The sequence below is a fragment of the Scyliorhinus torazame genome, chromosome 18 (assembly GCF_047496885.1).
Source record: "Scyliorhinus torazame isolate Kashiwa2021f chromosome 18, sScyTor2.1, whole genome shotgun sequence".
In the NCBI taxonomy this organism is placed as follows: domain Eukaryota; kingdom Metazoa; phylum Chordata; class Chondrichthyes; order Carcharhiniformes; family Scyliorhinidae; genus Scyliorhinus; species Scyliorhinus torazame.
Window position 1 is genome coordinate 20,571,361 of NC_092724.1, and position 22,692 is coordinate 20,594,052.

At 53.3% G+C, this 22,692-nt stretch overlaps 1 protein-coding gene across 6 annotated transcripts in view; it reads right to left on the bottom strand.

Moving 5' to 3' along the window:
- LOC140395019 (3',5'-cyclic-AMP phosphodiesterase 4C-like) overlaps positions 1-22,692 on the bottom strand; it is a 762,139-nt gene that overhangs the window by 20,590 nt on the left and 718,857 nt on the right. For all 6 annotated transcript variants that reach the window (XM_072482334.1, XM_072482336.1, XM_072482333.1 and 3 more), the window contains 4 exons: positions 13,776-13,869; positions 9,770-9,930; positions 4,844-4,942; positions 652-816 (listed from right to left, as the gene is read on the bottom strand). In XM_072482334.1, coding sequence (XP_072338435.1) covers positions 652-816; positions 4,844-4,942; positions 9,770-9,930; positions 13,776-13,869 — 519 coding nt within the window. The remainder of the gene's footprint in view (positions 1-651; positions 817-4,843; positions 4,943-9,769; positions 9,931-13,775; positions 13,870-22,692) is intronic.

Here is a 22,692-nt window from a genome sequence, read left to right on the forward strand (position 1 = left end):
CTGGCCTAGCCAACGATGCCCAGATCCCATGAAGGTACAAATTGTTTTTAAAAATTCCCCCCCTTAAACCTGTCCACTCTCTCTCTTAGGAATCTCCTTAAAATCTACCTCTTTGACCAAACATTTGACTTTTTGTCCTAATTACTTATGTCACTGGATGTATAGTTTTTAAAAAAAATTACGCTTCCGTGAATTGCCGCTGGAGAATTCCTTTGCTCAAAGGTGCTATATGAATGCAAGTTGTTACGGCCTAAATTTGGTTTCACGTGGCTGCTGCACCCCTCTATCAGCTCACTGGTTCTCGTACTTGTTATTTCAATTCTGGTTATTGTCCTGCACGGTGGGCCTTAATTTCACCCAGTTGACAACAAAATACCTGAGTGTATTTTCACCTGGTTTCTCCTGAAGGTGTGCCGGTAGAATGCTATTCTGTTGTTGGGAATTCCCGAAGTCACACGGTAGAAATACTGTCACCACGCGGATGGTAGTGGTTCAAGAGGATGGATCACCACCACCTTCTGAAGGCCAATGAGGGATGGGGAATTAAATACTGGCCTTAATAGCAATGCTCATCATCCCAAGACTGTTAAAAATGAACCAAACGTATCCCTGTGACGGGAATAATACCCTTCCAAATCATCTGACACTCACATCTAATGCTGGTGACCGGAGCAAGACATGGGTGGACTGTGTCACGTCTGCAGCATGGTAATTGTTGTGGTAGCTCACGTCTCTATGGTAGTGGTCTTCCAGCGTCATCATGTAGGTGATGAAGGTTACGACAGGAATCCTAAACACCTTCAGGAAATTTCTCTCCTTCAAGGGGAGATCAAAGAATGGACATTCAATGAATAACATACAGTCAAAATCACTTTGGAAAGAGCATTGTGGGAGGGGGAGCTGGGACCCATTTTGGATGAGGACTTGTGGTGTGAGGCCCTTTGTATGGTGAACTCCACTCATTCCTGCGCACAGCTCAGTCTGATTCAGCTCAAGGTGGTACATAGGGCTCACCCGACTAAGGCTAGGATGAGTTGGTTCTTCATGGGAGTGGAGGACAGGTGTGCGCGGTGCTCCCTTGGGCCCGCTAACCACACCCACATGTTGTGGTCATGTCCAAGGAATATAAGCGTTTGGGTCCCCTTCTTTAGCACCATTAACATCGATCTGGAGCTTTGTCCATTTGGTGGCCATTTTCGGGGTGTCGGACTCGCTGGGGCTGCGGACTGGGATGAAAGGCGGACGTTCTTGCCTTTGCCTCGTTGATAGCCCGGAGGCGAGATCTGCTGGGATGGAGATCTTCCGCCCCACCCAGTGCCCCGGCCTGGTTGGGTGACCCTGTGGAATTTTTACATCTGGAGAAAGGCAAGTACACTGTTATGGGTCAGTGGAGGTGTTCTACCCAATGTGGCAGCCAGTCATTTCCTACTTTAAAGATCATTATCAGCTGTTAGTGAGGGGAGGGAGGAGGGGATGGTTATTATTGTTGGGGGTAGGCTATTTTTGTCTCTCTTTGCGTGGGATTTATATGATCGGTTGTATGCTTTTTCTTTTTTGGCGATATTGTGCTATGTAATATTCATTTTCTGGCCTGTTTGTTGTTGATGTCATAGATCATAGATCATAGAATTTACAGTGCAGAAGGAGGCCATTCGGCCCATCGAGTCTGCACCGGCTCTTGGAAAGAGCACCCCACCCAAGGTCAACACCTCCACCCCATCCCCATAACCCAGCAACCCCACCCAACACTAAGGGCAATTTTGGACACTAAGGGCAATTTAGCGTGGCCAATCCACCTAACCCGCACATCTTTGGACTGTGGGAGGAAACCGGAGCACCCGGAGGAAACCCACGCACACACGGCGAGGATGTGCAGACTCCGCACAGACAGTGACCCAAGCCGGGAATCGAACCTGGACCCTGGAGCTGTGAAGCAATTGTGCTATCCACAATGCTACCGTGCTGCCCCTGTCATATTGGTTATAAATTAATATTTTAAATAAAAATATATTTTTTAATCACCGTGGAAAATTTGACATGGGTTATGTCACAATTTGTCCAGAAAATCAGCGAAGGAATTCAAAAATTCTAAGGACTAAGCTGGAGGGAGAAGGTTCAGAGAAGGCCGGGACAATGCTCGTTCATCACGGATACCTCAGTGGAAGCCCAACCCAGGGTTCGCCGGTTGTGTGATGAGGTGAAATCAATAGTTTTTGAATTTTTCTGTGTTTTTTGTGAGTTAGCACTTATGGAGGTGACCTTCGGTTGACTGGAAATTAGGTACAAAACATACCCGGCTTGGGTATGTTTGAGGCCTGCCTGGTACAGGAACCTTTTGGGAGATTTCAAAAAGGTCGTGGGTCAGTTAATCAGAAGCAGATGAAGAGAAATGTCAGCTCCGTGCAGTTGAAGTGCTGCTATTAGTTCTGTATTTCTAAGAGGACCGGGGTTCAGTGAAACCCCTGGAGCCATTAGGCAGCTCAATGCCCTGCGGAAAGTTACAGGCAGCTTAAGGGCAGCACGGTAGCATTGTGGATAGCGCAATTGCTTCACAGCTCCAGGGTCCCAGGTTCGATTCCGGCTGGGTCACTGTCTGTGCGGAGTCTGCACATTCTCCCAGTGTGTGCGTGGGTTTCCTCCGGGTGCTCCGGTTTCCTCCCACAGCCCAAAGATGTGCAGGTTAGGTGGATTGGCCATGATAAATTGCCCTTAGGTGTCCAAAATTGCCCTTAGTGTTGGGTGGGGTTACTGGGTTATGGGGATGGGGTGGAGGTGTTGGCCTTGGGTGGGGTGCTCTTTCCAAAAGCCGGTGCAGACTCGATGGGCCGAATGGCCTCCTTCTGCACTGTAAATTCTATGAATTCTATGATAAGTTGAGGCCCAGGGGCAGTGGCGTTCTACTTAGAGCAACGCGGGTGGCGGGATCATGTCAGTGATTCATTGATAGCTCCGTGAAGCTGTCAGTTGGGGCAAAAATTAACCTGTTAGCAGCGGTTCTTGGCTAGAGAGCTGGAATTGTGCTGGTGATTAGATGCTGGAGTGCAGCCTTGTCAATCCAATGGGACAAAGTCTTGACAAGACATTGAAAAACTGCAAGGTGAGCATTCATTGCGGGTTGCTGTTGAGCGAAACAGAGGCTAGACTCTCAAAAGACAGGAGCTGAAATCTTGTGTCAGGATGACAGATTTTGTAGGGCAGCAGTGGCGCAGTGGTTAGCATTGCTGCCTACGGCACTGAGGACCCGGGTTCGAATCCCGGCCCTGGGTCACTGTCCGTGTGGAGTTTGCACATTCTCCCCGTGTCTGCGTGGGTTTCACCCCCACAACCCAAAGATGTGCAGGGTAGGTGGATTGGCCAAGCTAAATTGCCCCTTAATTGGCAAAATAATTGGGTATTCTAAATTTATATTTAAAAAAAAGAACAAAAAGGATGACAGATTTTGTGAACCGCAATGATTACTGATGTCTGGGTGGGTTGCTGGGAAACCTTGCGGGATGGGCCTGGTTGTGTCTGACATTTAGTGTGCAGGTTATGGGGTGTTCAGCTACAGATGCCTCTTAATTCTGGTTTATCTCATATTAATTCTGTATATTATAATACAAAGAAGATAGTACTGAATGGTTGCTTTGTTGATTCTTAACAAGTTAAAAAGTCTTCCGTTTGTTTAAAACTATGGAATCACGTGACTTTATTCTCTTGGTAAAGAACTGGGATTTTAAATTCGGGTTTGCTTTTAACAACAAAAAATGTTACTGGTCCCGAAATGGATTGTACCAAATTTGGGAGCCTTGTAACAAAATTGGAGGTCTGGGCTGGAATTGCAACAGTGTGGAATGGGCTTGTGACGGTCTCAATCCAGTGTCCTTTGGGCACAGGCCCACACTGTGAAAGAAAACGCGAAATAAATCGCGAAGCAATAAATCTTCTGTCCTATTCGAACTCAAAACAACTTGAAAAACAATCGAGAATCCATTGGGTAATCAGAAACACAGGTTAAAAGTATTAGGAGTTTCAAGGTCATCAACTTTGGTCCAAAAGTGGATAAACCCCAGTGTTATTTAAAATTTATTAAGCTCGGAACAGAGGTCCAGAAGATTTAGGGATCCCTGTACACAGATCACTAAAATGTAGTATGGTTGAAGGGCCTCCGCTGGCTGGCGCGAGTTGGCACACGCGCGGGAGAGCCAGCAGCGTGTGCTGGCGTCATCCCAGCACATGCGCAGGGGGATCTTCTTCATGTCAGCCATGGCGGAGGACCACAGCGGCCGACGCGGAAGAATAGAGTGCCCCCACGGCACAGGCCCGCCCGTGGATCGGTGGGCCCTGATCGCGGGCCAGGCCACCATGGGGGCACTTCCCAGGGCCAGATCTCCTCGCCCCCTACCCCCCCCCCTCCCACCGAGGATCCCGGAGGCCGCCTGCGCCGCCAGGTCCCGCTGGTAAGGACCTACTCTAATTTACGCCGGCGGGACTGGCAAAAAAAAAAAAACGGGCGGCCACTCGGCCCATCGCAGGCCGGAGAATCGCCGGGGGGGGGGGGGGGGGAGGGGGGTGCTGCAAGCGGCCACCGACCGGCGCGATTCCCGCCCCCGCCAAATCCCCAGCGCTGGAGAATTCGGCAGCCGGTGGGGGCGGGATTCACGGGGGGGGGGGGGGGGTGTCGGAGAATCCCGCCCAGGATGTTCGGCTGCCAGGGCCTAGCGAGGTCCCCCTGACCCTACCGGAGACCCATACTACATGCTGTCACCTTGTGGGTTTGCATGAATCCACCCATGGGCCTTTACCAAGCAAACTCGAGCATAAAAACACATACAAAATATATTAAAGCTTGTCTTTTTTTTACCTTAAAGATGGCGTACATGGCAACCGTTAGTGGTCGGTCGCTGGAAAGCTCTCCCAGTTTAAACACATCCAGACCCCAAGTGTTGACATTTCTCAATTCCTGGAAAAGCAATTGGTTAATTAAATAATCATTGTCGCTCCACAGAAAGCACCATATTTATTTAGTTGTATAAATCTATGCACATTCCTGGTTTGTCTCTCTGGAACATTTCAACTGCCGGGCTCAATCTTGTGTCACACTTCAGACACAAATGTAGAGAAAGAGTGAAAACACCTGTAACAACCACAGCCAGAATATCTGAAGTCTCTCAAGTGAACTCGGTGTTCACTTAAGCCGTTTGACTTGCAGCCTTAAAAGGAACCCAAGCCTACTCTGAACATGCTATAATCTTTTTGAACTTAACAGAACGACAAGATCAGGCTGAGCACAAGGAGGGAGACAAAATATTTGTTAATAACGTGTTGAAAATGGCACAATAGGAAATAAGGCCTCTCACTTCATGTATTTAGTTAGGGTGGCAACGATGGTCTGTCAAAGACAAACAATTCAAGCCAGTCCTCAAGAGGGAAAGTTGTGGTGATATACGTCATTAAGTACACAAAGGGTTAATGTATATACACTACACCTAGATAGACACTAGAGGGAGCACCAGAGACATGACACACAGACATTCAACCAATAGGTCAGTAAGATAGGACACGACCAATGGGCATTCACGACACACAGAGATGTGACACTACCACAGGGGGGCATTACACCAACCCATATAAAAGGACACATCACACATGCTCAGTCTCTTTCCAGTGGAGACTCTCAGTGAGTACAGACACAGGGTTGATTGAACATCACTCCCACCACGTGGATTGTAGCAGACTGGTTCGTCAGTCTGAGAAGCTATAGCAGGATTAACAGTAGAGTTGAATCCAAGTAGGAGAATTGTTAATAGTTTAATAAACATGTTAAAGCTATCTCCAAGTCTGAACCTTCCTTTGTCAGAGTGCATATCAAGGAAGCAGCTTATGCTATGTCAAGAGCATAACAAAACGAAAGTGACCAGTACTTCGCAATCTACAAAGTTCACTGACTAAACAGCAATTAAACTTGAGTTAACTTCAGCAGCACCTTCAACAACTTGCATTTATATAGCACCTTGAACATAACAGGCCAAATCTTCTGGATTCTGTATCGTCAGAGACTGGACATACAACTGAGATCTAATAATAATAATCTTTATTAGTGTCATAAGGAGGCTCACATTAACACTGCAAGGAAGTTACTGTGAAAAGCCCCTAGTCGCCACATTCCAGCACCTGTTCGGGTACACAGACGGAGAATTCAGAATGTCCAATTCACCTGACAAGCACGTCTTTCGGGACTTGTGGGAGGAAACCGGAGCGCCCGGAGGAAACCCACGCAGACACGAGGAGAACGTGCAGGCTCCGCACAGACAGTGACCCAAGCCGGGAATCGAACCTGGGACCCTGGAGCTGTGAAGCAACATTGCTAACCACTGTGCTACTGTGCCGTCCATGCGCTCCGACCCTGTGGAAAGCTTGACATGGGGCCCTACGAGAGAATTGCTTGGGATGTTTTGACTTTGATGGGAAATTCCACTGCTCCCCAGAATCCTCCACGGATGACTCTGGGCGGAATTCTCCGCGATCGGCGCGATGGCCTGTCGCCAGCGTCAAAAACGGTGCGAACCACTCCGGCATCGGGCCAAGCGGAACGTCGGAAAACCTCCGACCCGGAAGGGGCTAGCAGGGGCGTGACACCATTCGCGACGACGTCACGCGCGCGCCGTCATTGACGCTGCGCGGCGTTGCAGCACAAAAGACGCCCCCGCCAGAGACCTGGCAGAATGGCCGCCCGCCACGCAGCGCCGAGGTTCCAGGAGCGGGACATCGAGGCAGCACAGCAGAGGAGGGAGGCCCTGTACCCCGGACACGGCCGCAGGGTCGCTCCACGTCTCCTCCGGCGCCTGTGGAGGGAGCTGGCAGAGGCCGTCAGTGCCGCGGCCGTAAACAGCCAGGATAGACAACCAGTGCCACAAGAAGGCCAATGATCTAGTCAGGGCATCCAGGGTGAGTACCCCCCCCCCCCCCCCCCCCCGCACCGCGCCGCAATGGGCGGGACAGCCCTAGCTGAAACCAACATGGCTGCACCCACCCATGCAGGCTGCATAGAACGATACAGCGCAGTACAGGCCCTTCGGCATGGGCAGGATGGGGTGTTAACCTCTGCCATCACACGCACAGCTGCTGGTCCGCATATATATGTCTGCCTAACACTGTCGCCCATTATCCCCCCCCCCCCCCCCGCAGGAGAAGCACGCTCATAACAACCGGGAGCGTGAGGACCGGAGGGGGTCCTCCTCACTGTTCATGAAGAGAGGGCCCTGGACCTTGCAGGCAGACCTGAGGACCGGGAGGTTGCGGATGCAGAGGTCAGGGACGCAGCACCAAGTGAGACCCCCACTGCCTGCCCCCCTATCCTCCTTCCCCATCCCCCCTTCCACCATAGGCCCGATGCAGTCACGGACCCAGGGACCCGATCGAAGGAGATGACGGCTGGCTTGCAGCAGCTGCAGACGCAGGTGTTGGCTGGCGTCCCCAGACACAGACAGGGATGACCAACTCCCTGAGCTCCATGGCTGCAAACTTGGCAGACCCTTGTTGATACCAGGGCGGGCCTCCAAGACTGGCAGCGTCAGGTGCCGTGGGTGCGTCGGATGCTGGATCCGTTCGCACACCCGACCCATGGAGAGGCCCGGGGGCCATCGGGCACCCCGAGGGAGGAGGAGATGCTGGGGCCCGTTCCGGGTTCCCCGGCAGGGGAGGTCCCGGAACACCACGACACCTCGGACCCCTCCCCCCCCCCCCACCCCTTCCGTCCCGGGTGCATTTGGTGGTCAACGGGCAGGACAGGCTGGCAGCTCGCCATCCCAGTCACCCGAGCCGCGGCCTGGCCCATCTAGGCCGAGCCACCCCAGGAAATGGCCGTCAAAGGGCACCCAAGTCACAGGGCAGGAATCACAGGAGTCCGCCTCCAGCTCTGCTGTAGCGTCTAGGGAACCACCGAGACGTAGTCATAGGGCCCGTAAGGCCAAAAATTAGACACAGAGTAAGTTGGCACGGGTGCAGGGCACAGATTAGTTATAGGGGCTAGGGGCTGAAGTTAACTGGAAAGTAATTGCTGTTTAGTTGGTGAACTTTGCAGACTGAGAGGTGTTGGTCAGTTCCCTTGTGAGCTGACTATCCGCTCACCCACCTCACCCACCCAACCCATTCACTGGCATCCAGACTGGACATTTAAATTAACCATACAGCAGGGCGGCAGAATGGTGGAGTGGTTAGCACTGCTGCCTCACAGCGCTGAGGACCCAGGTTCGACCCCGGGTCACTGTCCGTGTGGAGTTTGCACATTCTCCCAGTGTCTGCTTGGGTCTCACCCCCACAACCCAAAGATGTGCATGCTAGATAGATGGGCCGTGCTAAATTGCTCCTTAATTGGATTTTTAAAAAATCATACAGCGACTAGTGCTGTTAAAAAGAGGGGTGTCCTCGATATCTGCGCCTCTCTTGAGATCCGATGGATTTCTCGGAGGGACTTTACGCTCCATATTTCTGGCAAAGTTGGGCTCATCAAGAGATGGGCAGCACGGTAGCACAGTGGTTAGCACAGTTGCTTCACACAGTTAGCACAGCTCCAGGGTCCCAGATTCGATTCCCGGCTTGGGTCACTGTCTGTACGGAGTCTGCATGTTCTCCCCGTGTCTGCGTGGGTTTCGTCCGGGTGCTCCGGTTTGCTCCCACAGTCCAAAGATGTGCGGGTTAGGTGGATTGGCCACGCTAAATTGCCCTTAGCTAAGGCGGGGTTACTGGTTTACGGGGATATAGAGGTGTGGGCTTAAGCGGGGTGCTCTTTCCAAGAGCCGTTGCAGACTTGATGGGCCGAATGGCCTCCTTCTGCACTAGAAATTCTATGAAATGTGCAGCAGCTTCCAGCTGGGAGAGGTTAAGGTGGCAACCCAACGATCGGATAATCTAGGCCACTACAACATTCCAAGGTGCTTCATGTTAACATTACAAAACAAGCTCCATAAGGCGATATTAGGGCAGATGACCAAGAGCTTGGTGAAAGAGTTAAGTGGTAAGAGACGTCTTAAAGGTGGAGAAAGAGGTGGGCAGGTTTAGGAAGGGAATTCCGGAGCTTGACCTCCAGGCACTGTTCCAGGACTGGATGTCGGATAAATAGTCTGATAATTTAGAAATATTGGAAGGTTAAGGAGAGATGCTTATGAGGTCAGCCTACATTAGGAAAGTGTCCTCAGCCTCAGTTTCTGAAAGAATTGGACATTGCAGCTTTAGACATTTCAGATAAAACATGGAATAAAACACACCCTACCATTTATACAAAAATACCAGCAAACCTTTTTTGTACAATATCACCATTCTTGCACTATATGATATAAATACAACGATAATTACAAACCAGTAAAATCCTATAACCTGCTCGGGGAGTGTTTGATGGGGACATTGTACACTCTGTAGAGGGAGCTTTACTCTGTATCCGAGTTGCCTCTGATACCCAAATATCCGGCTGTCCACTTAATTTTTAAAAATAAATTTCGAGCTCCCAATTCATTTTTTCCTCAATTAAGGGGCAATTTAGCTTGGCCAATCCACCTACCCTGCACATCTTTGGGTTGTGGGGGTGAGACCCAAGCAGACACGGGGAGAATGTGCAAACTCCACACGGATAGTGATCTGGAGCCGGGATCGAACCTGGGACCTCAGCGCCGTGAGGCAGCAGTGCTAACCCACTGCGCCACCGTGCCGCCTCATCCACTTAATTTTCAATGACAGTACAGAAAGATGATGAATGAAAAAGTGTAGAAAGTTTTTTTTTGTTGTTTTTGCTTACCCGCTCTATCTCAAACTCGCGATCAGATTTGACCCCGAAGCGTGGAACTTCCCTGAAGGAGACGATGCTTGGGCTGTGTCTCAGGCCGCTGATGTGGGTCATGGGATCCAGTTTTGAATCTTTTGTGCTTAACCGCGGTATTTCCACTTCATGTGGTTTGTCTGGGATGAGAGGAGGGGTTTAGAAAATAAATTAAAGTAACAGCAGACAAGCAATTTCTCAAATACAACAGCACAAGTTCAAGTCTACTGGCGGTGGGATAGTGGTATTGTCATTGGACTAGTAAACCAGAGACCCAGAGTAATGATCTGGGGACCTGGGTTCAAATCCTGCCGCTGCAGATAGTGAAATTCGAATTCCATAAAAATCTGAAATTAAAAATCTAACGATGACCATGAAACCATTGTCGTAAAAGCCCATCTGGTTCACGAATGGCCTTCAGAGAAGAAAATCTGCCATTCTTACCTGATCTGGCCAGGCTATGACTCCAGACACACAGCAATGTGGTGGACTCTTAACTGCCTCCTCAAGGTAACTTAGGGATGGGCAATAAATGTTGGCACAGCCTGCCACCCCCCCCCCCCCCCCCATGAACAAATTAAAAAAAACACCAGGGCAGCACAGTGGTGCAGTGGGTAGCACTGCTGCCTCACGGCGCAGAGGTCCCAGGTGCGATCCCAGCTCTGGGTCACTGTCCGTGTGGAGTTTGCACATTCTCCCCGTGTTTGCGTGGGTTTCACCCCCACAACCCAAAGATGTGCAGGCTAGGTGGATTGAACATGCTAAAATTGCCCCTTAATTGGAAAAAATTAATTGGGTACCCTAAATTTATTTTAAAAACCCCACCTGTGATGGGATCGCATGTGCAATAATCCACCATATGGACCTCCAGGACTCTGGGTTCAGGATATCAAAGCACTCCTGGTGTCCCATCCCCCAAATCCCTCGATTAGATTCCAGCCTGTGACATGAATTTGTCCGGCTGCTTCAATTCTGACCTTTTGCATATCCCAGAGTTACCTGCCCTAATATTTCACCTTGTGGCTCAGTGTTCAATTCGGTTTGACAATGGCTGGCGTAAAGCACCTTCAGACAATTTTACTGTGTTCAGGATGCTTCATAAGCCCAAACTGTTAGCTCGCATTTTTTTCAAGGTGTCTGCTTGGGTCTCACCCCCACAACCCAAAGATGTGCAGGGTAGGTGGATTGGCCACGCTAAATTGTCCCTTAATTGAGGGGGAAAAAAAATTTGGGTACTCAAAATTTACTTCAAGGGTGGCTCGGTGGCATTGTGGTTAGCACTGTTGCCTCACTGTGTGCGCGGGTTTCCTCCGGGTGCTCCGGTTTCCCCCCACAGTCCAAAGATGTGCAGGTTAGGTGGATTGGCCACGCTAAATTGCCCTTAGTGTCCAAAAGGTTGAGTGGGGTTACTGGGTTATGGGGAGAGGGGGATGTGTGGGCTTAAGTAGGGTGCTCATTCCAAGGGCCGGTGCAGACTCGATGGGCCGAATGACCTCCTTCTGCACTGTAAATTCTATGATTGTAAGAAGGAGGAGTTTCTCCAATATCCTGGCCACTGTACCAACCCTCAAACATTGCAAATTATGGGTTTTTTTCAGGAAAAAGCGAAGAAAAGTCAACTGAGTCGTGATTCAAACTCTCAGATGGGGGATTAGCTCCAATTTTTCCTTCAAAACTCAAGGTGAGCCCAATCGACAGGCAGGGAATTTATCCGACGTTTGCGCCCATTAGGCTGCATTGCAGCAAATGAGCTCCGGACAGCTCTTGGGAAGGAAATTGATCAGGTCGACACACAGCACAACCCAAATTGTGCCAACACACCCCTGGATAAAACACTCAAACCACAAAGTGTTTTTTTAAATGATTGAATCTGAGTGAAGGACCTATGTGCAGGACATCATCAGCCTTAAACCGAATTGGGTAGATAATAAGATCAATAGTTGCTGAAGCTACATTTGGGTTGGATAGAATTTACAACATAGGAAGAGGTCACTCGATCCAACTGGGTCATACTGATATTTATGCCCCTCCTACCTTCCTTCCTTCAGCTCACCCTGTCAACTGCTGAATCTTTTATTCTTTTCTCTCTGGAGTTTATTTAAACTCCGCTTAACATTCATTCACACTATTCCCATGTGGGAGCGAGTTCTATATTCTACCCACTCTCTATCTCCAGAATTCCTGGTTGGATTTATTAGTGATGATTTTATATTTATAGCCTCGTAGTTTTAGACTCGGGCAGAACTTAATCGCAGTGCCGGGAGACTGGCCCCCTCGTTAGAGTCACAGTTTCTAAGTTTGAGGTTAAATCAAACAATTTATTACAGTTTATGTACGCTTGCCGGGAATTCAAACCTTTGATCAATTCTCCTTTTGCTCCAGTGTCAGCATTGGTTCCTTCATCTCTCCCTACAGGTGTAAGTTTACCCTTATTTTGTCCACAGTGACATCTTGCTCTTACATATGCAAGATCCTTCTTTTTTTTCCCTTTGTTCCCATTTCTTTTATTTATATTAGTTTGGTCTGTGGACCCATCATGGGGATGTGATTTAAGCAGAAGACCCGTTGATACAGCCTGCTTGCCAGGGCACTGTGTTCCCAGGCTCTGTGTTTGGGAGGGGAGAAGCCAGTCTTTGGCACCGGGTGGATCTTAGTAACCGGCTTTGGAGAGAGTCGGTTCGATTAGTAAACTGGCGACCGGTGGTTTGGTTAGGGATAGTGTTCTGCCTGACAACCGTCAGTGATCGGTTCCTGTGTGATGCTTTCTGAGAGAACTTGGCAGAAAGTTAGGTAATTTGGACATTCTGAATTCTCCCTCTGTACCCAAACAGGCGCCGGAATGTGGCGACTAGGGGCTTTTCACAGTAACTTGATTGCAATATAAGCCTACTTGTGACAATAAAGATTATTTTTATTTAAGTATTGAATTGGGAAACAAAAGGAACGTTCTCTATCTCTCCCTCCTCCTTACTGAAGTGGAAGAACTGCTCTGAAAGCAGCGAGCGCCTGGCATATCCTTTGCTCTTAACCTAAAATGATGCCGACTCTGCAGAGAAAGCAGACAACTTTGCCAGAGAAAACCATCTCAAGCTTAGAAGGAAGTACCACCAAAATAAAAGCTTGAACTTCAGAAAGACATTGACTGGAAGTCATCCCAGTGCAAGTTAGGAAAAGGGGGGGGGGGGGGGGGGTTGGGAAAGGGGTAGTAGATAATCAATTGCATTTTCTGTCCATTTAAGTATAATACTGTACATAATAAAAGGTCATCTACGTTTTAAAGTTACAAACCTGGTGACTGCAGTTTATTGGGTTCAATCAGGAACCACAGGAGCTGCACGGTGGGGCAGTGGTTAGCACTGCTGCCTCACGGTGCCAAGGACCCGGGTTTGATCCCCGTCTGTGTGGAGTTTGCACATTCTCCCCGTGTCTGTGAGGGTCTCACCCCACAACCCAAAAGATGTGCAGGGTAGGTGGACTGGCCGCGCTAAATTGCCCCTTAATTGGAAAAATTAAATAAAAAGACGAGATGATGGCCAGGAGAGCATTTGAAAAGTCAAGTCTAAAGGTAAAAAGGCAGGGATGAAGACTCCAAGAATAAATGTGTTAAAGCGGTCAGTTTGTGCACAGAGATCTCCCACAAATGATTCAACTGTTGATCAAGAGATACATTTTAGTCAATATACCATGGAGAATGGCCGTGGTCTTCTTTGAAATAATGGCCATGGGATCATTGGCATTCACCTGAGGGAGCAGATGGGTCCCAGTTTACATATTTTGTCTGCAAAACAGGGCCACCAACAGTGCAGCATTCCCTCAGCACTGCACTGGGACAGTCAGCCTGGATTATGGGTCCAAGTGTTGAGACTGGGGATGTGAATTCATGACATCCAGACTCATAGGTGATGAAATGTTAAACAGAGTCACAGCTGGCAACTGATACCAGACACAGACACGCATACAGATACTGGCATTATACTGGACTCACCTAAAAACGTTGTGGATATAAACTCAGAGACTTGATTTCCTGAACGACTCATTTCGGACAGCTGGGTCAACTCGCGGTTTAGCATCCTTTTGAACTGTTGAGAGAAGCAGAGTTGTTTATTAAATAAAGGTTCTGGCACCTTCCAAAGTTGGAGCACTGTTACTGAGCAGACACGCGAGAGGCAGGAGACAACACACAGAACAATCCTGACATCTCATTGAAGCAAATTATTTGTATATTTCAACAAACACATTAGCCAGATATAAATACATCAAAGCCCAACAGATCAAACCACGTCACAACTGCTCCAATCAAATCCAACGGGTGTAATTCAGCGGGCAAAAGTTAAAGTCCGCTTTTGGGTACGTATGGCGGGATGTTTGTCGGAGGCTGCAGCACTTTGCTGTTTTTTGGGCCTCAGGGAGGTTTCTCCCAGCTGAGGGCACACTCTAGACGATTTCCCGAATGGCTCCTCACAGATCAGGGCACCATTTGGAAAGGCAGCCCCAATCTTTTCCCGCCTCCCCCCCACTTTCAGGCCATCTCCGCTTTATTGAACCCCTCTCAACAACCCCCCCCCCCCCCCCGCCGCCAATCTGTCCGAGGCCCCTGGGACCCCCGCATGCCTCCACCGCCAATAGGCAAGCACCCCATGGGCCCAGGCCTGACGCCAGGCACTACCAACCTAGCACCAGGGCAACCCTGGTACTGTCAGCCTGGCAGTGCAAGCCTGGCACTACCAGGGCTGCAGGCTGGCAGTGCTAGGGTTGCCCGGGTACCGGGGGAGTGCCAGGGTACCACCCTGCCCTGTCCCTGACCACCCGGGGATCTTTAACGGCCTGGGAGATGTTCCCCCCACCTACCACGAGGTGCCTTAGGCCTGGTCTAAATTGGCAGAAACAATTGCTAAAAGACGCCCTGGCGAGTTCTCGCAGGCCTGGCCGTTGACTCCCAAGTGCATATGGCTCATTTAAATATGCAGATCTGGATCTCGAGGGTGAGAGATCCAGACCACGTTGGGCAGAGAGAATTGGGTAACTCCTGGTTGGCCTGATGCCCAGCACGGAGTCCGATTTGGGGCTCTTGCACAATCAGGGCTGGGCGCAACACGGGTCGCTGAATTGCACCCAATATCAATGGATCAAATCCCTTCCCATTCACTCCATTGTACAATATTCCAATGTCTTTCCACTGCGTAAAATCCCAATACAGTTTCAACTGAATTACGTTTCACTATCTCCATTGTATAAAATCCCAATGGATCAAGCCCTTTCTTGTTCATTCCCATTGCATATAATTCCAATGAAGGAAGATTCCGGACACCCCAACCTGCTTCACAACCAATGAAATGCTTCTGAAGTGCAGCCATGGTTGTGATGTAGGAAATGGACAAAAAAAAGTTTCTCAATCATTCTTAAAATTAAATAGTTCCACCATCCAAAACTGTTGCCATTGCACAGAATCTTGGTGTATCCAAATCCATCAAATTCACACCCACTTATACAAATCCAATGGACCAAACCCAATTCCACTCATTCCTGTCGTCTGGGGCCCTCTCTAAATCTAACCCATTTTGTTCATGCTTATTGAACCGCGAAACACGTCCATGTATTTAAATAGATTGCTATCAGCCTCTCAGTTCCTGATCAGAAACCTCGCACTGAATATTTCCTGATGTTCGTTGTAAGGGAACCATCAATGAGACAGACAGGTTGCCCGTCACAAGATGGGAGTGACTAGTTCCTCTTTACACAGAATTTGTTCTACGTATTCAGGACTGGTACTGACGTTTTTCTTGACTATGTGCAGTAACAGGATGAATCGTTCCCTCTTATGCAGCCTGTATGTATATTTACAAGAGCTGACACGGGGGCACACACAGCTCGTCCTGTACCACATGGCATTGAATGGCTCCCTCTTGCCAGCCGCGTACAGTGTCGAAAGGAGGGAGAGAGTGAAATCAGCTCCCCTGCTTATTTGTTAGGTTGTCAACTTTCACCACAAAGGGTGGGCCACTGATTGGCTCTCAGCTGAAGGTTGCAGCTCTGGCTGTGATGTTGATTGCGATCAAAGAGCCCATACTGAGAAACATCAAGACAACAGGAAGTGTCCCGTACAAACAGAGGGGGGCAGGGCTGTGAAATTCATATGGGCCTATATTTAAATTTCAGCCAACACCACTAATAGCCGGCGATTATCACATGGCTGCTTGTGGGATCATACTGTGTGCCAATTGTCTTTGCTACACGACAACACTGATGGCACATATTAGCTCCATCTACCCTAAGTGTTTTGTAGGTTTTAGTGAGATCACCTCAGTACTGAACCTCTGACAGTGCAGCTCTCCCTCAGTACTGACTCTCTGACAGTGCAGCACTCCCTCAGTACTGACCCTCTGACAATGCAGCACTCCCTCAGTACTGACCCTCTGACAGTGCAGCTCTCCCTCAGTACTGACTCTCTGACAGTGCGGCACTCCCTCAGTACTGACCCTCTGACAATGCAGCACTCCCTCAGTACTGACCCTCTGACAGTGCAGCTCTCCCTCAGTACTGACTCTCTGACAGTGCAGCACTCCCTCAGTACTGACTCTCTGACAGTGCAGCACTCCCTCAGTACTGACCCTCTGACAATGCAGCACTCCCTCAGTACTGACCCTCTGACAGTGCAGCACTCCCTCAGTACTGACTCTCTGACAGTGCAGCACTCCCTCAGTACTGACCCTCTGACAATGCAGCACTCCCTCAGTACTGACCCTCTGACAGTGCAGCTCTCCCTCAGTACTGACTCTCTGACAGTGCAGCACTCCCTCAGTACTGACCCTCTGACAATGCAGCACTCCCTCAGTACTGACCCTCTGACAGTGCAGCTCTCCCTCAGTACTGACTCTCTGACAGTGCAGCTCTCCCTCAGTACTGACTCTCTGACAGTGCAGCACTCCCTCAGTACTGACTCTCTGACAGTGCAGCACTCCCTCAGTACTGACTCTCTGACAGTGCAGCTCTCCCTCAGTACTGACCCTCTGACATTGCAGCACTCCCTCAGTACTGACTCTCTGACAGTGCAGCTCTCCCTCAGTACTGACTCTCTGACAGTGCAGCACTCCCTCAGTACTGACCCTCTGACAATGCAGCACTCCCTCAGTACTGACTCTCTGACAGTGCAGCACTCCCTCAGTACTGACTCTCTGACAGTGCAGCACTCCCTCAGTACTGACTCTCTGACAGTGCAAAACACGAGACAATTCAGGCCCAGTTTGCCCAATCTGCCATCCTGGGAACAAATCTGTTGAATCTTTGCTGCACTCCCTCTACGGCAATAATATCCTTTCTGAGGCAAGGGGACCAAAACTGCACAAAGTACTCCAGGCGTGGTCTAACCAAGCTCCTATACAACTGAAGCAAGACCTCATTACTACTGTACTCAAATCCTCCTGCAATAAAGGCTAACATTTAATTTGGCTCCCTAATAGCTTCCCGATAGCTTGCTGCACCTACATGTTAGCGTTGGTGACTTATGGACAAGGACACCCAGGTCTTTATAAAAAGCCTTCTGAAAATCCAAATATACCATATCCTTGACAATTGTATTAGTAATATCCTCAAAAAACTCCAAATTTGTCAAACATGAATTCCCATTTGTAAATCCATGCCCAATCAGATCATGTTTGTCCTAGTGTCCATTTATCACATCCTTTATGATAAATTCTAGCATTTTCCCTACTACTGATGTCAGGCTAACAGGTCTGTAATTCCCTGTATTTTCTCTCCCTCCCTTAAATAGTGGGCTGATATTTGCGACCTTCCAATCTTCAGGGACCATTCCAGAATCTATAAAGTTTTGGAAGCTGGTCACCAATGCACCCACCATCTCTATAACAATCTATAACAGAGGCTGTTTAGCACAGGGCTAAATCGCTCGCTTTGAAAGTAGACCAAGGAGGCCAGCTGCATGGTTCAATTCCCGTACCAGCCTCCCCGAACAGGTGCCGGAATGTGACGACTAGGGGCTTTTCACAATAACTTCATTTGAAGCCTACTTTTGACTATAAGCGATTTTCATTTCATTTCATCTCTTTCAACACCCTGGGATGCATAATATCAGGTCCTTGGGGGACTTCGCAACTTTCAGTCCCATTAAACAAACCTTTTTACTCATATTAATTTCCTTCAACTCCACATTCTCCCTAGTCCCTTGGATTTCGATATCTGGGACATTTCCTGAATCTTCCTTCGTGAAAACAGACACAAAGTAATCATTAACTTCTCTACCATTTGTCTACTCCTCATTATGAATTCCCTGACTCTGCCTGGAATGGACCCACATTTGCCTTCACCAAACACTTGCATTTGACACACCTCTCACAGCCCGCTTTTTGTTTTTTTTCTAGATTGCATTCAATGTGTAGGTGCTGTAAGCGATCTACGAGTCATTTGAAGACTATCCTCTGTCGATGCACGGCTATACCTGTGAATACTCAATCCACCTCAGCCAATTTGTCCCTCATACCTTCATAATTTCCTTTACTCCGCGTTAACACCCTGTCTACAGATTGAACGACCTCACCTTTCAAACATAATGTAAAATTCTACCATCTTGTGGTCACTCCCCGCTAAAGGTTCTTTTGCAACTAGATGAATTTTTCATTACCTAATACTGGATCTGGAATATCCTGTCCTCAACATACTGCTCCAGAAACACATCCCTAACACACTGCAGAAACCAGTTTTCCTAACAATGATAATAATCTTTATTGTCATTAGTATTACATTAACATTGCAATGAAGTTACTGTGAAAAGCCCCTAGTCGCCACACTCCGGCGCCTGTTGGGGTACACAGGGTGAATTCAGAATGTCCAATTCCCCTAACAAGCACGTCTTTCGGGACTTGTGGGAGGAAACCGGAGCACCCGGAGGAAACCCACGCAGACACGGGGAGAAGGTGCAGACTCTGCACAGACAGTGACCCAAGCCGGGAATCGAACCTGGGACCCTGGAACTGTGAAGTAACAGTGCTAACCACTGTACTACCGTGCCGCTCACCGTGGAGGGGAATCTTCAGGTGGTGGGGCTCCCAGGTATCTGCTGCTCTGAACCTTCTAGATGGTAGTGGTCGCGGGTTTGGAATGTGCAGCCTGAGGAGCCTTGGTGAGTTCCTGCAGTGCATCTTGTGGATGGTGCACACGGCTGCCACTCTGTGTCGATGGTCAATGGTGAGAATGGGATGCCGTTCAATTGGGCTGCATTGTCCTGAAGGTGCTGAGCCTCTGGAGTCTTGTTGGAGCTGCACTCATCCAGGCAAGTGGAGAGTATTCCATTACACTCCTGACCTGTGTCTTGTGAATGGAGGACAGGTTTTGACAAACTCGCAAAGAAGTCTCAAAACCTTTCACCTCAATGGAACGTCTTGCATGCAAACATTTAGTGCACAGCAAGATCCCAGAGACAGCAAGTGATTGACCAATGGCTGCATTTGAATTTATAGGTGGTGGTGGTTCAAAGAATAAAGATTGGTGCCAGGGCACGAGGGAGGCCAATTCCTGCCTTTTTCAGAAAGAGCCCAAGAGATATTTTAACATTCATCGGAAAGGGCACACAGCTTCACATCCAGAAAATGGTACAGTCCCGGCACTGGCCCACCCGGCGCGGAGCCTCCGACAGCGCGGCGCTCCCCCGGCGAAGAGCCCCCGACAGCGCGGCGTTCCCCCGGCGCACAGCCTCCGACAGCGCAGCGCTCCCCCGGCACTGGCCCCCGACAGCGCAGCGCTCCCCCGGCGCAGAGCCGCCGACAGCGCGGCGCTCCCCCGGCGCAGAGCCGCCGACAGCGCGGCGCTCCCCCGGCGCAGAGCCTCCGACAGCGCGGCGCTCCCCCGGCGCAGAGCCGCCGACAGCGCGGCGCTCCCCCGGCGCAGAGCCTCCGACAGCGCGCCGCTCCCCCGACGCAGAGCCGCCGACAGCGCGGCGCTCCCCCGGCGCAGAGCCGCCGACAGCGCGGTGCTCCCCCGGCACAGAGCCTCCGACAGCGCGGCGCTCCCCCGGCGCAGAGCCTCCGACAGCGCGGCGCTCCCCGGCGCAGAGCCTCCGACAGCGCGGCGCTCCCCCGGCGCAGAGCCTCCGACAGCGCGGCGCTCCCCCGGCGCAGAGCCTCTGACAGCACGGTGCTCCCCCGGCGCAGAGCCGCCAACAGTGCGGCGCTCCCCGGGCACTGGCCTCCCGACAGCACGGCGCTCCCCCAGCAGTGGACCCCCGACAGTGCGGCGCTCCCCCAGCGCGGAGTCTTCGACAGCACGGCGCTCCCCCAGCAGTGGACCCCCTGACAGTGCGATGCTCCCCCAGCGCGGAGCCTTCGACAACGCAGCGCTCCTCCGGCACTGGCCCCCCGACAGCGCGGCGCTCCCCCAGCACGGGCCCCCCGACAGCGTAACTCTCCCCCAGCGCGTGCCTTCGACAGCGCGGCGCTCCCCCGGCACTGGTCCCCAGGCAGCGCGGCGCTCCCCAAGCGCGGAGCCTTCGACAGCGCGGTGCTCCTCCGGCACTGGTCCCCCGACAGCGCTGCGCTCCCCAAGCGCGGAGCCTTCGACAGCGTGGTGCTCCTCCGGCACTGGTCCCCCGACAGCGCGGCGCTCCCCAAGCACTGGCCCCCCGACAGCGCGCGCTCCCCAAGCACGGAGCCTTCGACACCGCGGTGCTCCTCCGGCACTGGCCACGCGGCGCTCCCCCAGCACTGGCCCCCCGACAGCGCGGCGCTCTCCCGGCACTGGCCCCCCGACAGCGCGGCGCTTCCCCGGCACTGGCCCCCCGACAACGCGGGGCTCTCCCAGCACTGGCCCCCCGACAGCGCGGCGCTCCCCCAGCACGGGCCCCCCTGACAGCGCGGCGCTCTCCCAGCACTGGCCCCCCGACAGCGCGGCGCTCCCCAGCACAGGTCCCCCGACAGCGCAGCGCTCCCCCAGCACGGGCCCCCCGACAGCACGGCGCTCTCCCTGCACTGGCCCCCCGACAGCGCGGCGCTCCCCCGGCACTGGACCCCCGACAGCGCGGCGCTCCCCCGGCACTGGCCCCCCGACAGCGCGTCGCTCCCCCAGCACGGGCCCCCCGACAGCGCGTCGCTCTCCCAACACTGGCCCCCCGACAGCGCATCGCTCCCCCAGCACGGGCCCCCCGACAGCGCAGCGCTCCCCCAGCACTGGCCCCCCGACAGCGCGGCGCTCCCCCAGCACGGGCCCCCTGACAGCGCGGCGCTCTCCCAGCACTGGCCCCCCGACAGCGCGGCGCTCCCCCGGCACTGGTCCCCCGACAGCGCGGCGCTCCCCCAGCACTGGTCCCCCGATAACGCGGCGCTCCCCCGGCACCGGCCCCCCGACAGCGCGGCGCTCTCCCAGCACTGGCCCCCCGACAGCGCGGCGCTCCCCCAGCACTGGTCCCCCGACAGCGCGGCGCTCTCCCGGCATTGGCCCCCCCACAGCGCGGGCTCCCCCAGCACGGGCCCCCCGACAGCGCGGCGTTCTCCCAGCACTGGTCCCCCGACAGCGCGGCGCTCTCCCAGCACTGGTCCCCCGACAGCGCGGCGCTCCCCCGGCACTGGCCCCCCGACAGCGCGGCGCTCTCCCGGCACCGTCCCCCCGACAGCGCGGCGCTCCCCCAGCACGGGCCCCCCGACAGCGCGGCGCTCTCCCAGCACTGGCCCCCCGACAGCGCGGCGCGCCCCGGCACTGGTCCCTCGACAGCGCGGCGCTCTCCCGGCATTGGCCCCCCGACAGCGCTGCGCTCCCCCAGCACGGGCCCCCCGACAGCGCGGCGCTCTCCCAGCACTGGTCCCCCGACAGCGCGGCGATCCCCCGTCACTGGTCCCCCGACAGCGCGGCGCTCCCCCGGCGCGGAGCCTTCGACAGGGCCCCCGCTGCGGAGCCTCCGACAGCGCGGCGCTCCCCCGGCACTGGCCCCCCGACAGCGCGGCGCCCCCCAGCACTGGCCCCCCGGCAGCGCTGCGCTCCCCCGGCGCAGAGCCTCCGACAGCGCGGTGCTCCCTGGCACTAGCCCCATGACAGCGCGGCGTTCCCCGGCACGGAGCCTCCGACAGCGTGGCGCTCCCCCGGCGCGGAGCCTCCGACAGCGTGGCGCTCGCCCGGCGCGGAGCCTTCGACAGCGTGGCGCTCGCCCGGCGCGGAGCCTCCGACAGCGCGGCGCTACCTCGGCGCGGAGCCTCCGACAGCGCGGCGCTACCTCGGCGCGGAGCCTCCGACAGCGTGGCGCTACCTCGGCGCGGAGCCTCCGACAGCGCGGCGCTTCCCCGGCGTGGAGCCTCCGACAGCGTGGCGCTTCCCCGGCGTGGAGCCTCCGACAGCGCAGCGCTCTCCTGGCACGGAGCCTCCGACAGCGCGGCGATCCCCCGGCACTGGTCCCCCGACAGCGCGGCGCTCCCCCAGCACTGGCCCCCCGACAGCTCGGTGCTCCCCCAGCACTGGCCCCCCGACAGCGCGGCGCTCCCCAGCACTGGCCCCCCGACAGCGCGGTGCTCCCCAGCACTGGCCCCCCGACAGCGCGGCGCTCCCCCAGCACTGGCCCCCCGATAGCGCGGCGCTCCCCCAGCACTGGCCCCCCGACAGCGCGGTGCTCCCCAGCACTGGCCCCCCGACAGCGCGGCACTCCCCCAGCACTGGCCCCCCAACAGCGCGGCGCTCCCCTAGCACTGGCCCCCCAACAGCGCGGCGCTCCCCCAGCACTGGCCCCCCGACAGCGCGGCGCTCCCCCAGCACTGGCCCCCCGACAGCGCGGCGCTCCCCTAGCACTGCCCCACGACAGCGCGGCGCTCCCCCGGCACTGGTCCCCCGACAGCGCGGCGCTCCCACAGCACTGGTCCCCCGACAGCGCGGCGCTCACCCAGCACTGGCCCCCCGACAGCGCGGCGCTCCCCCAG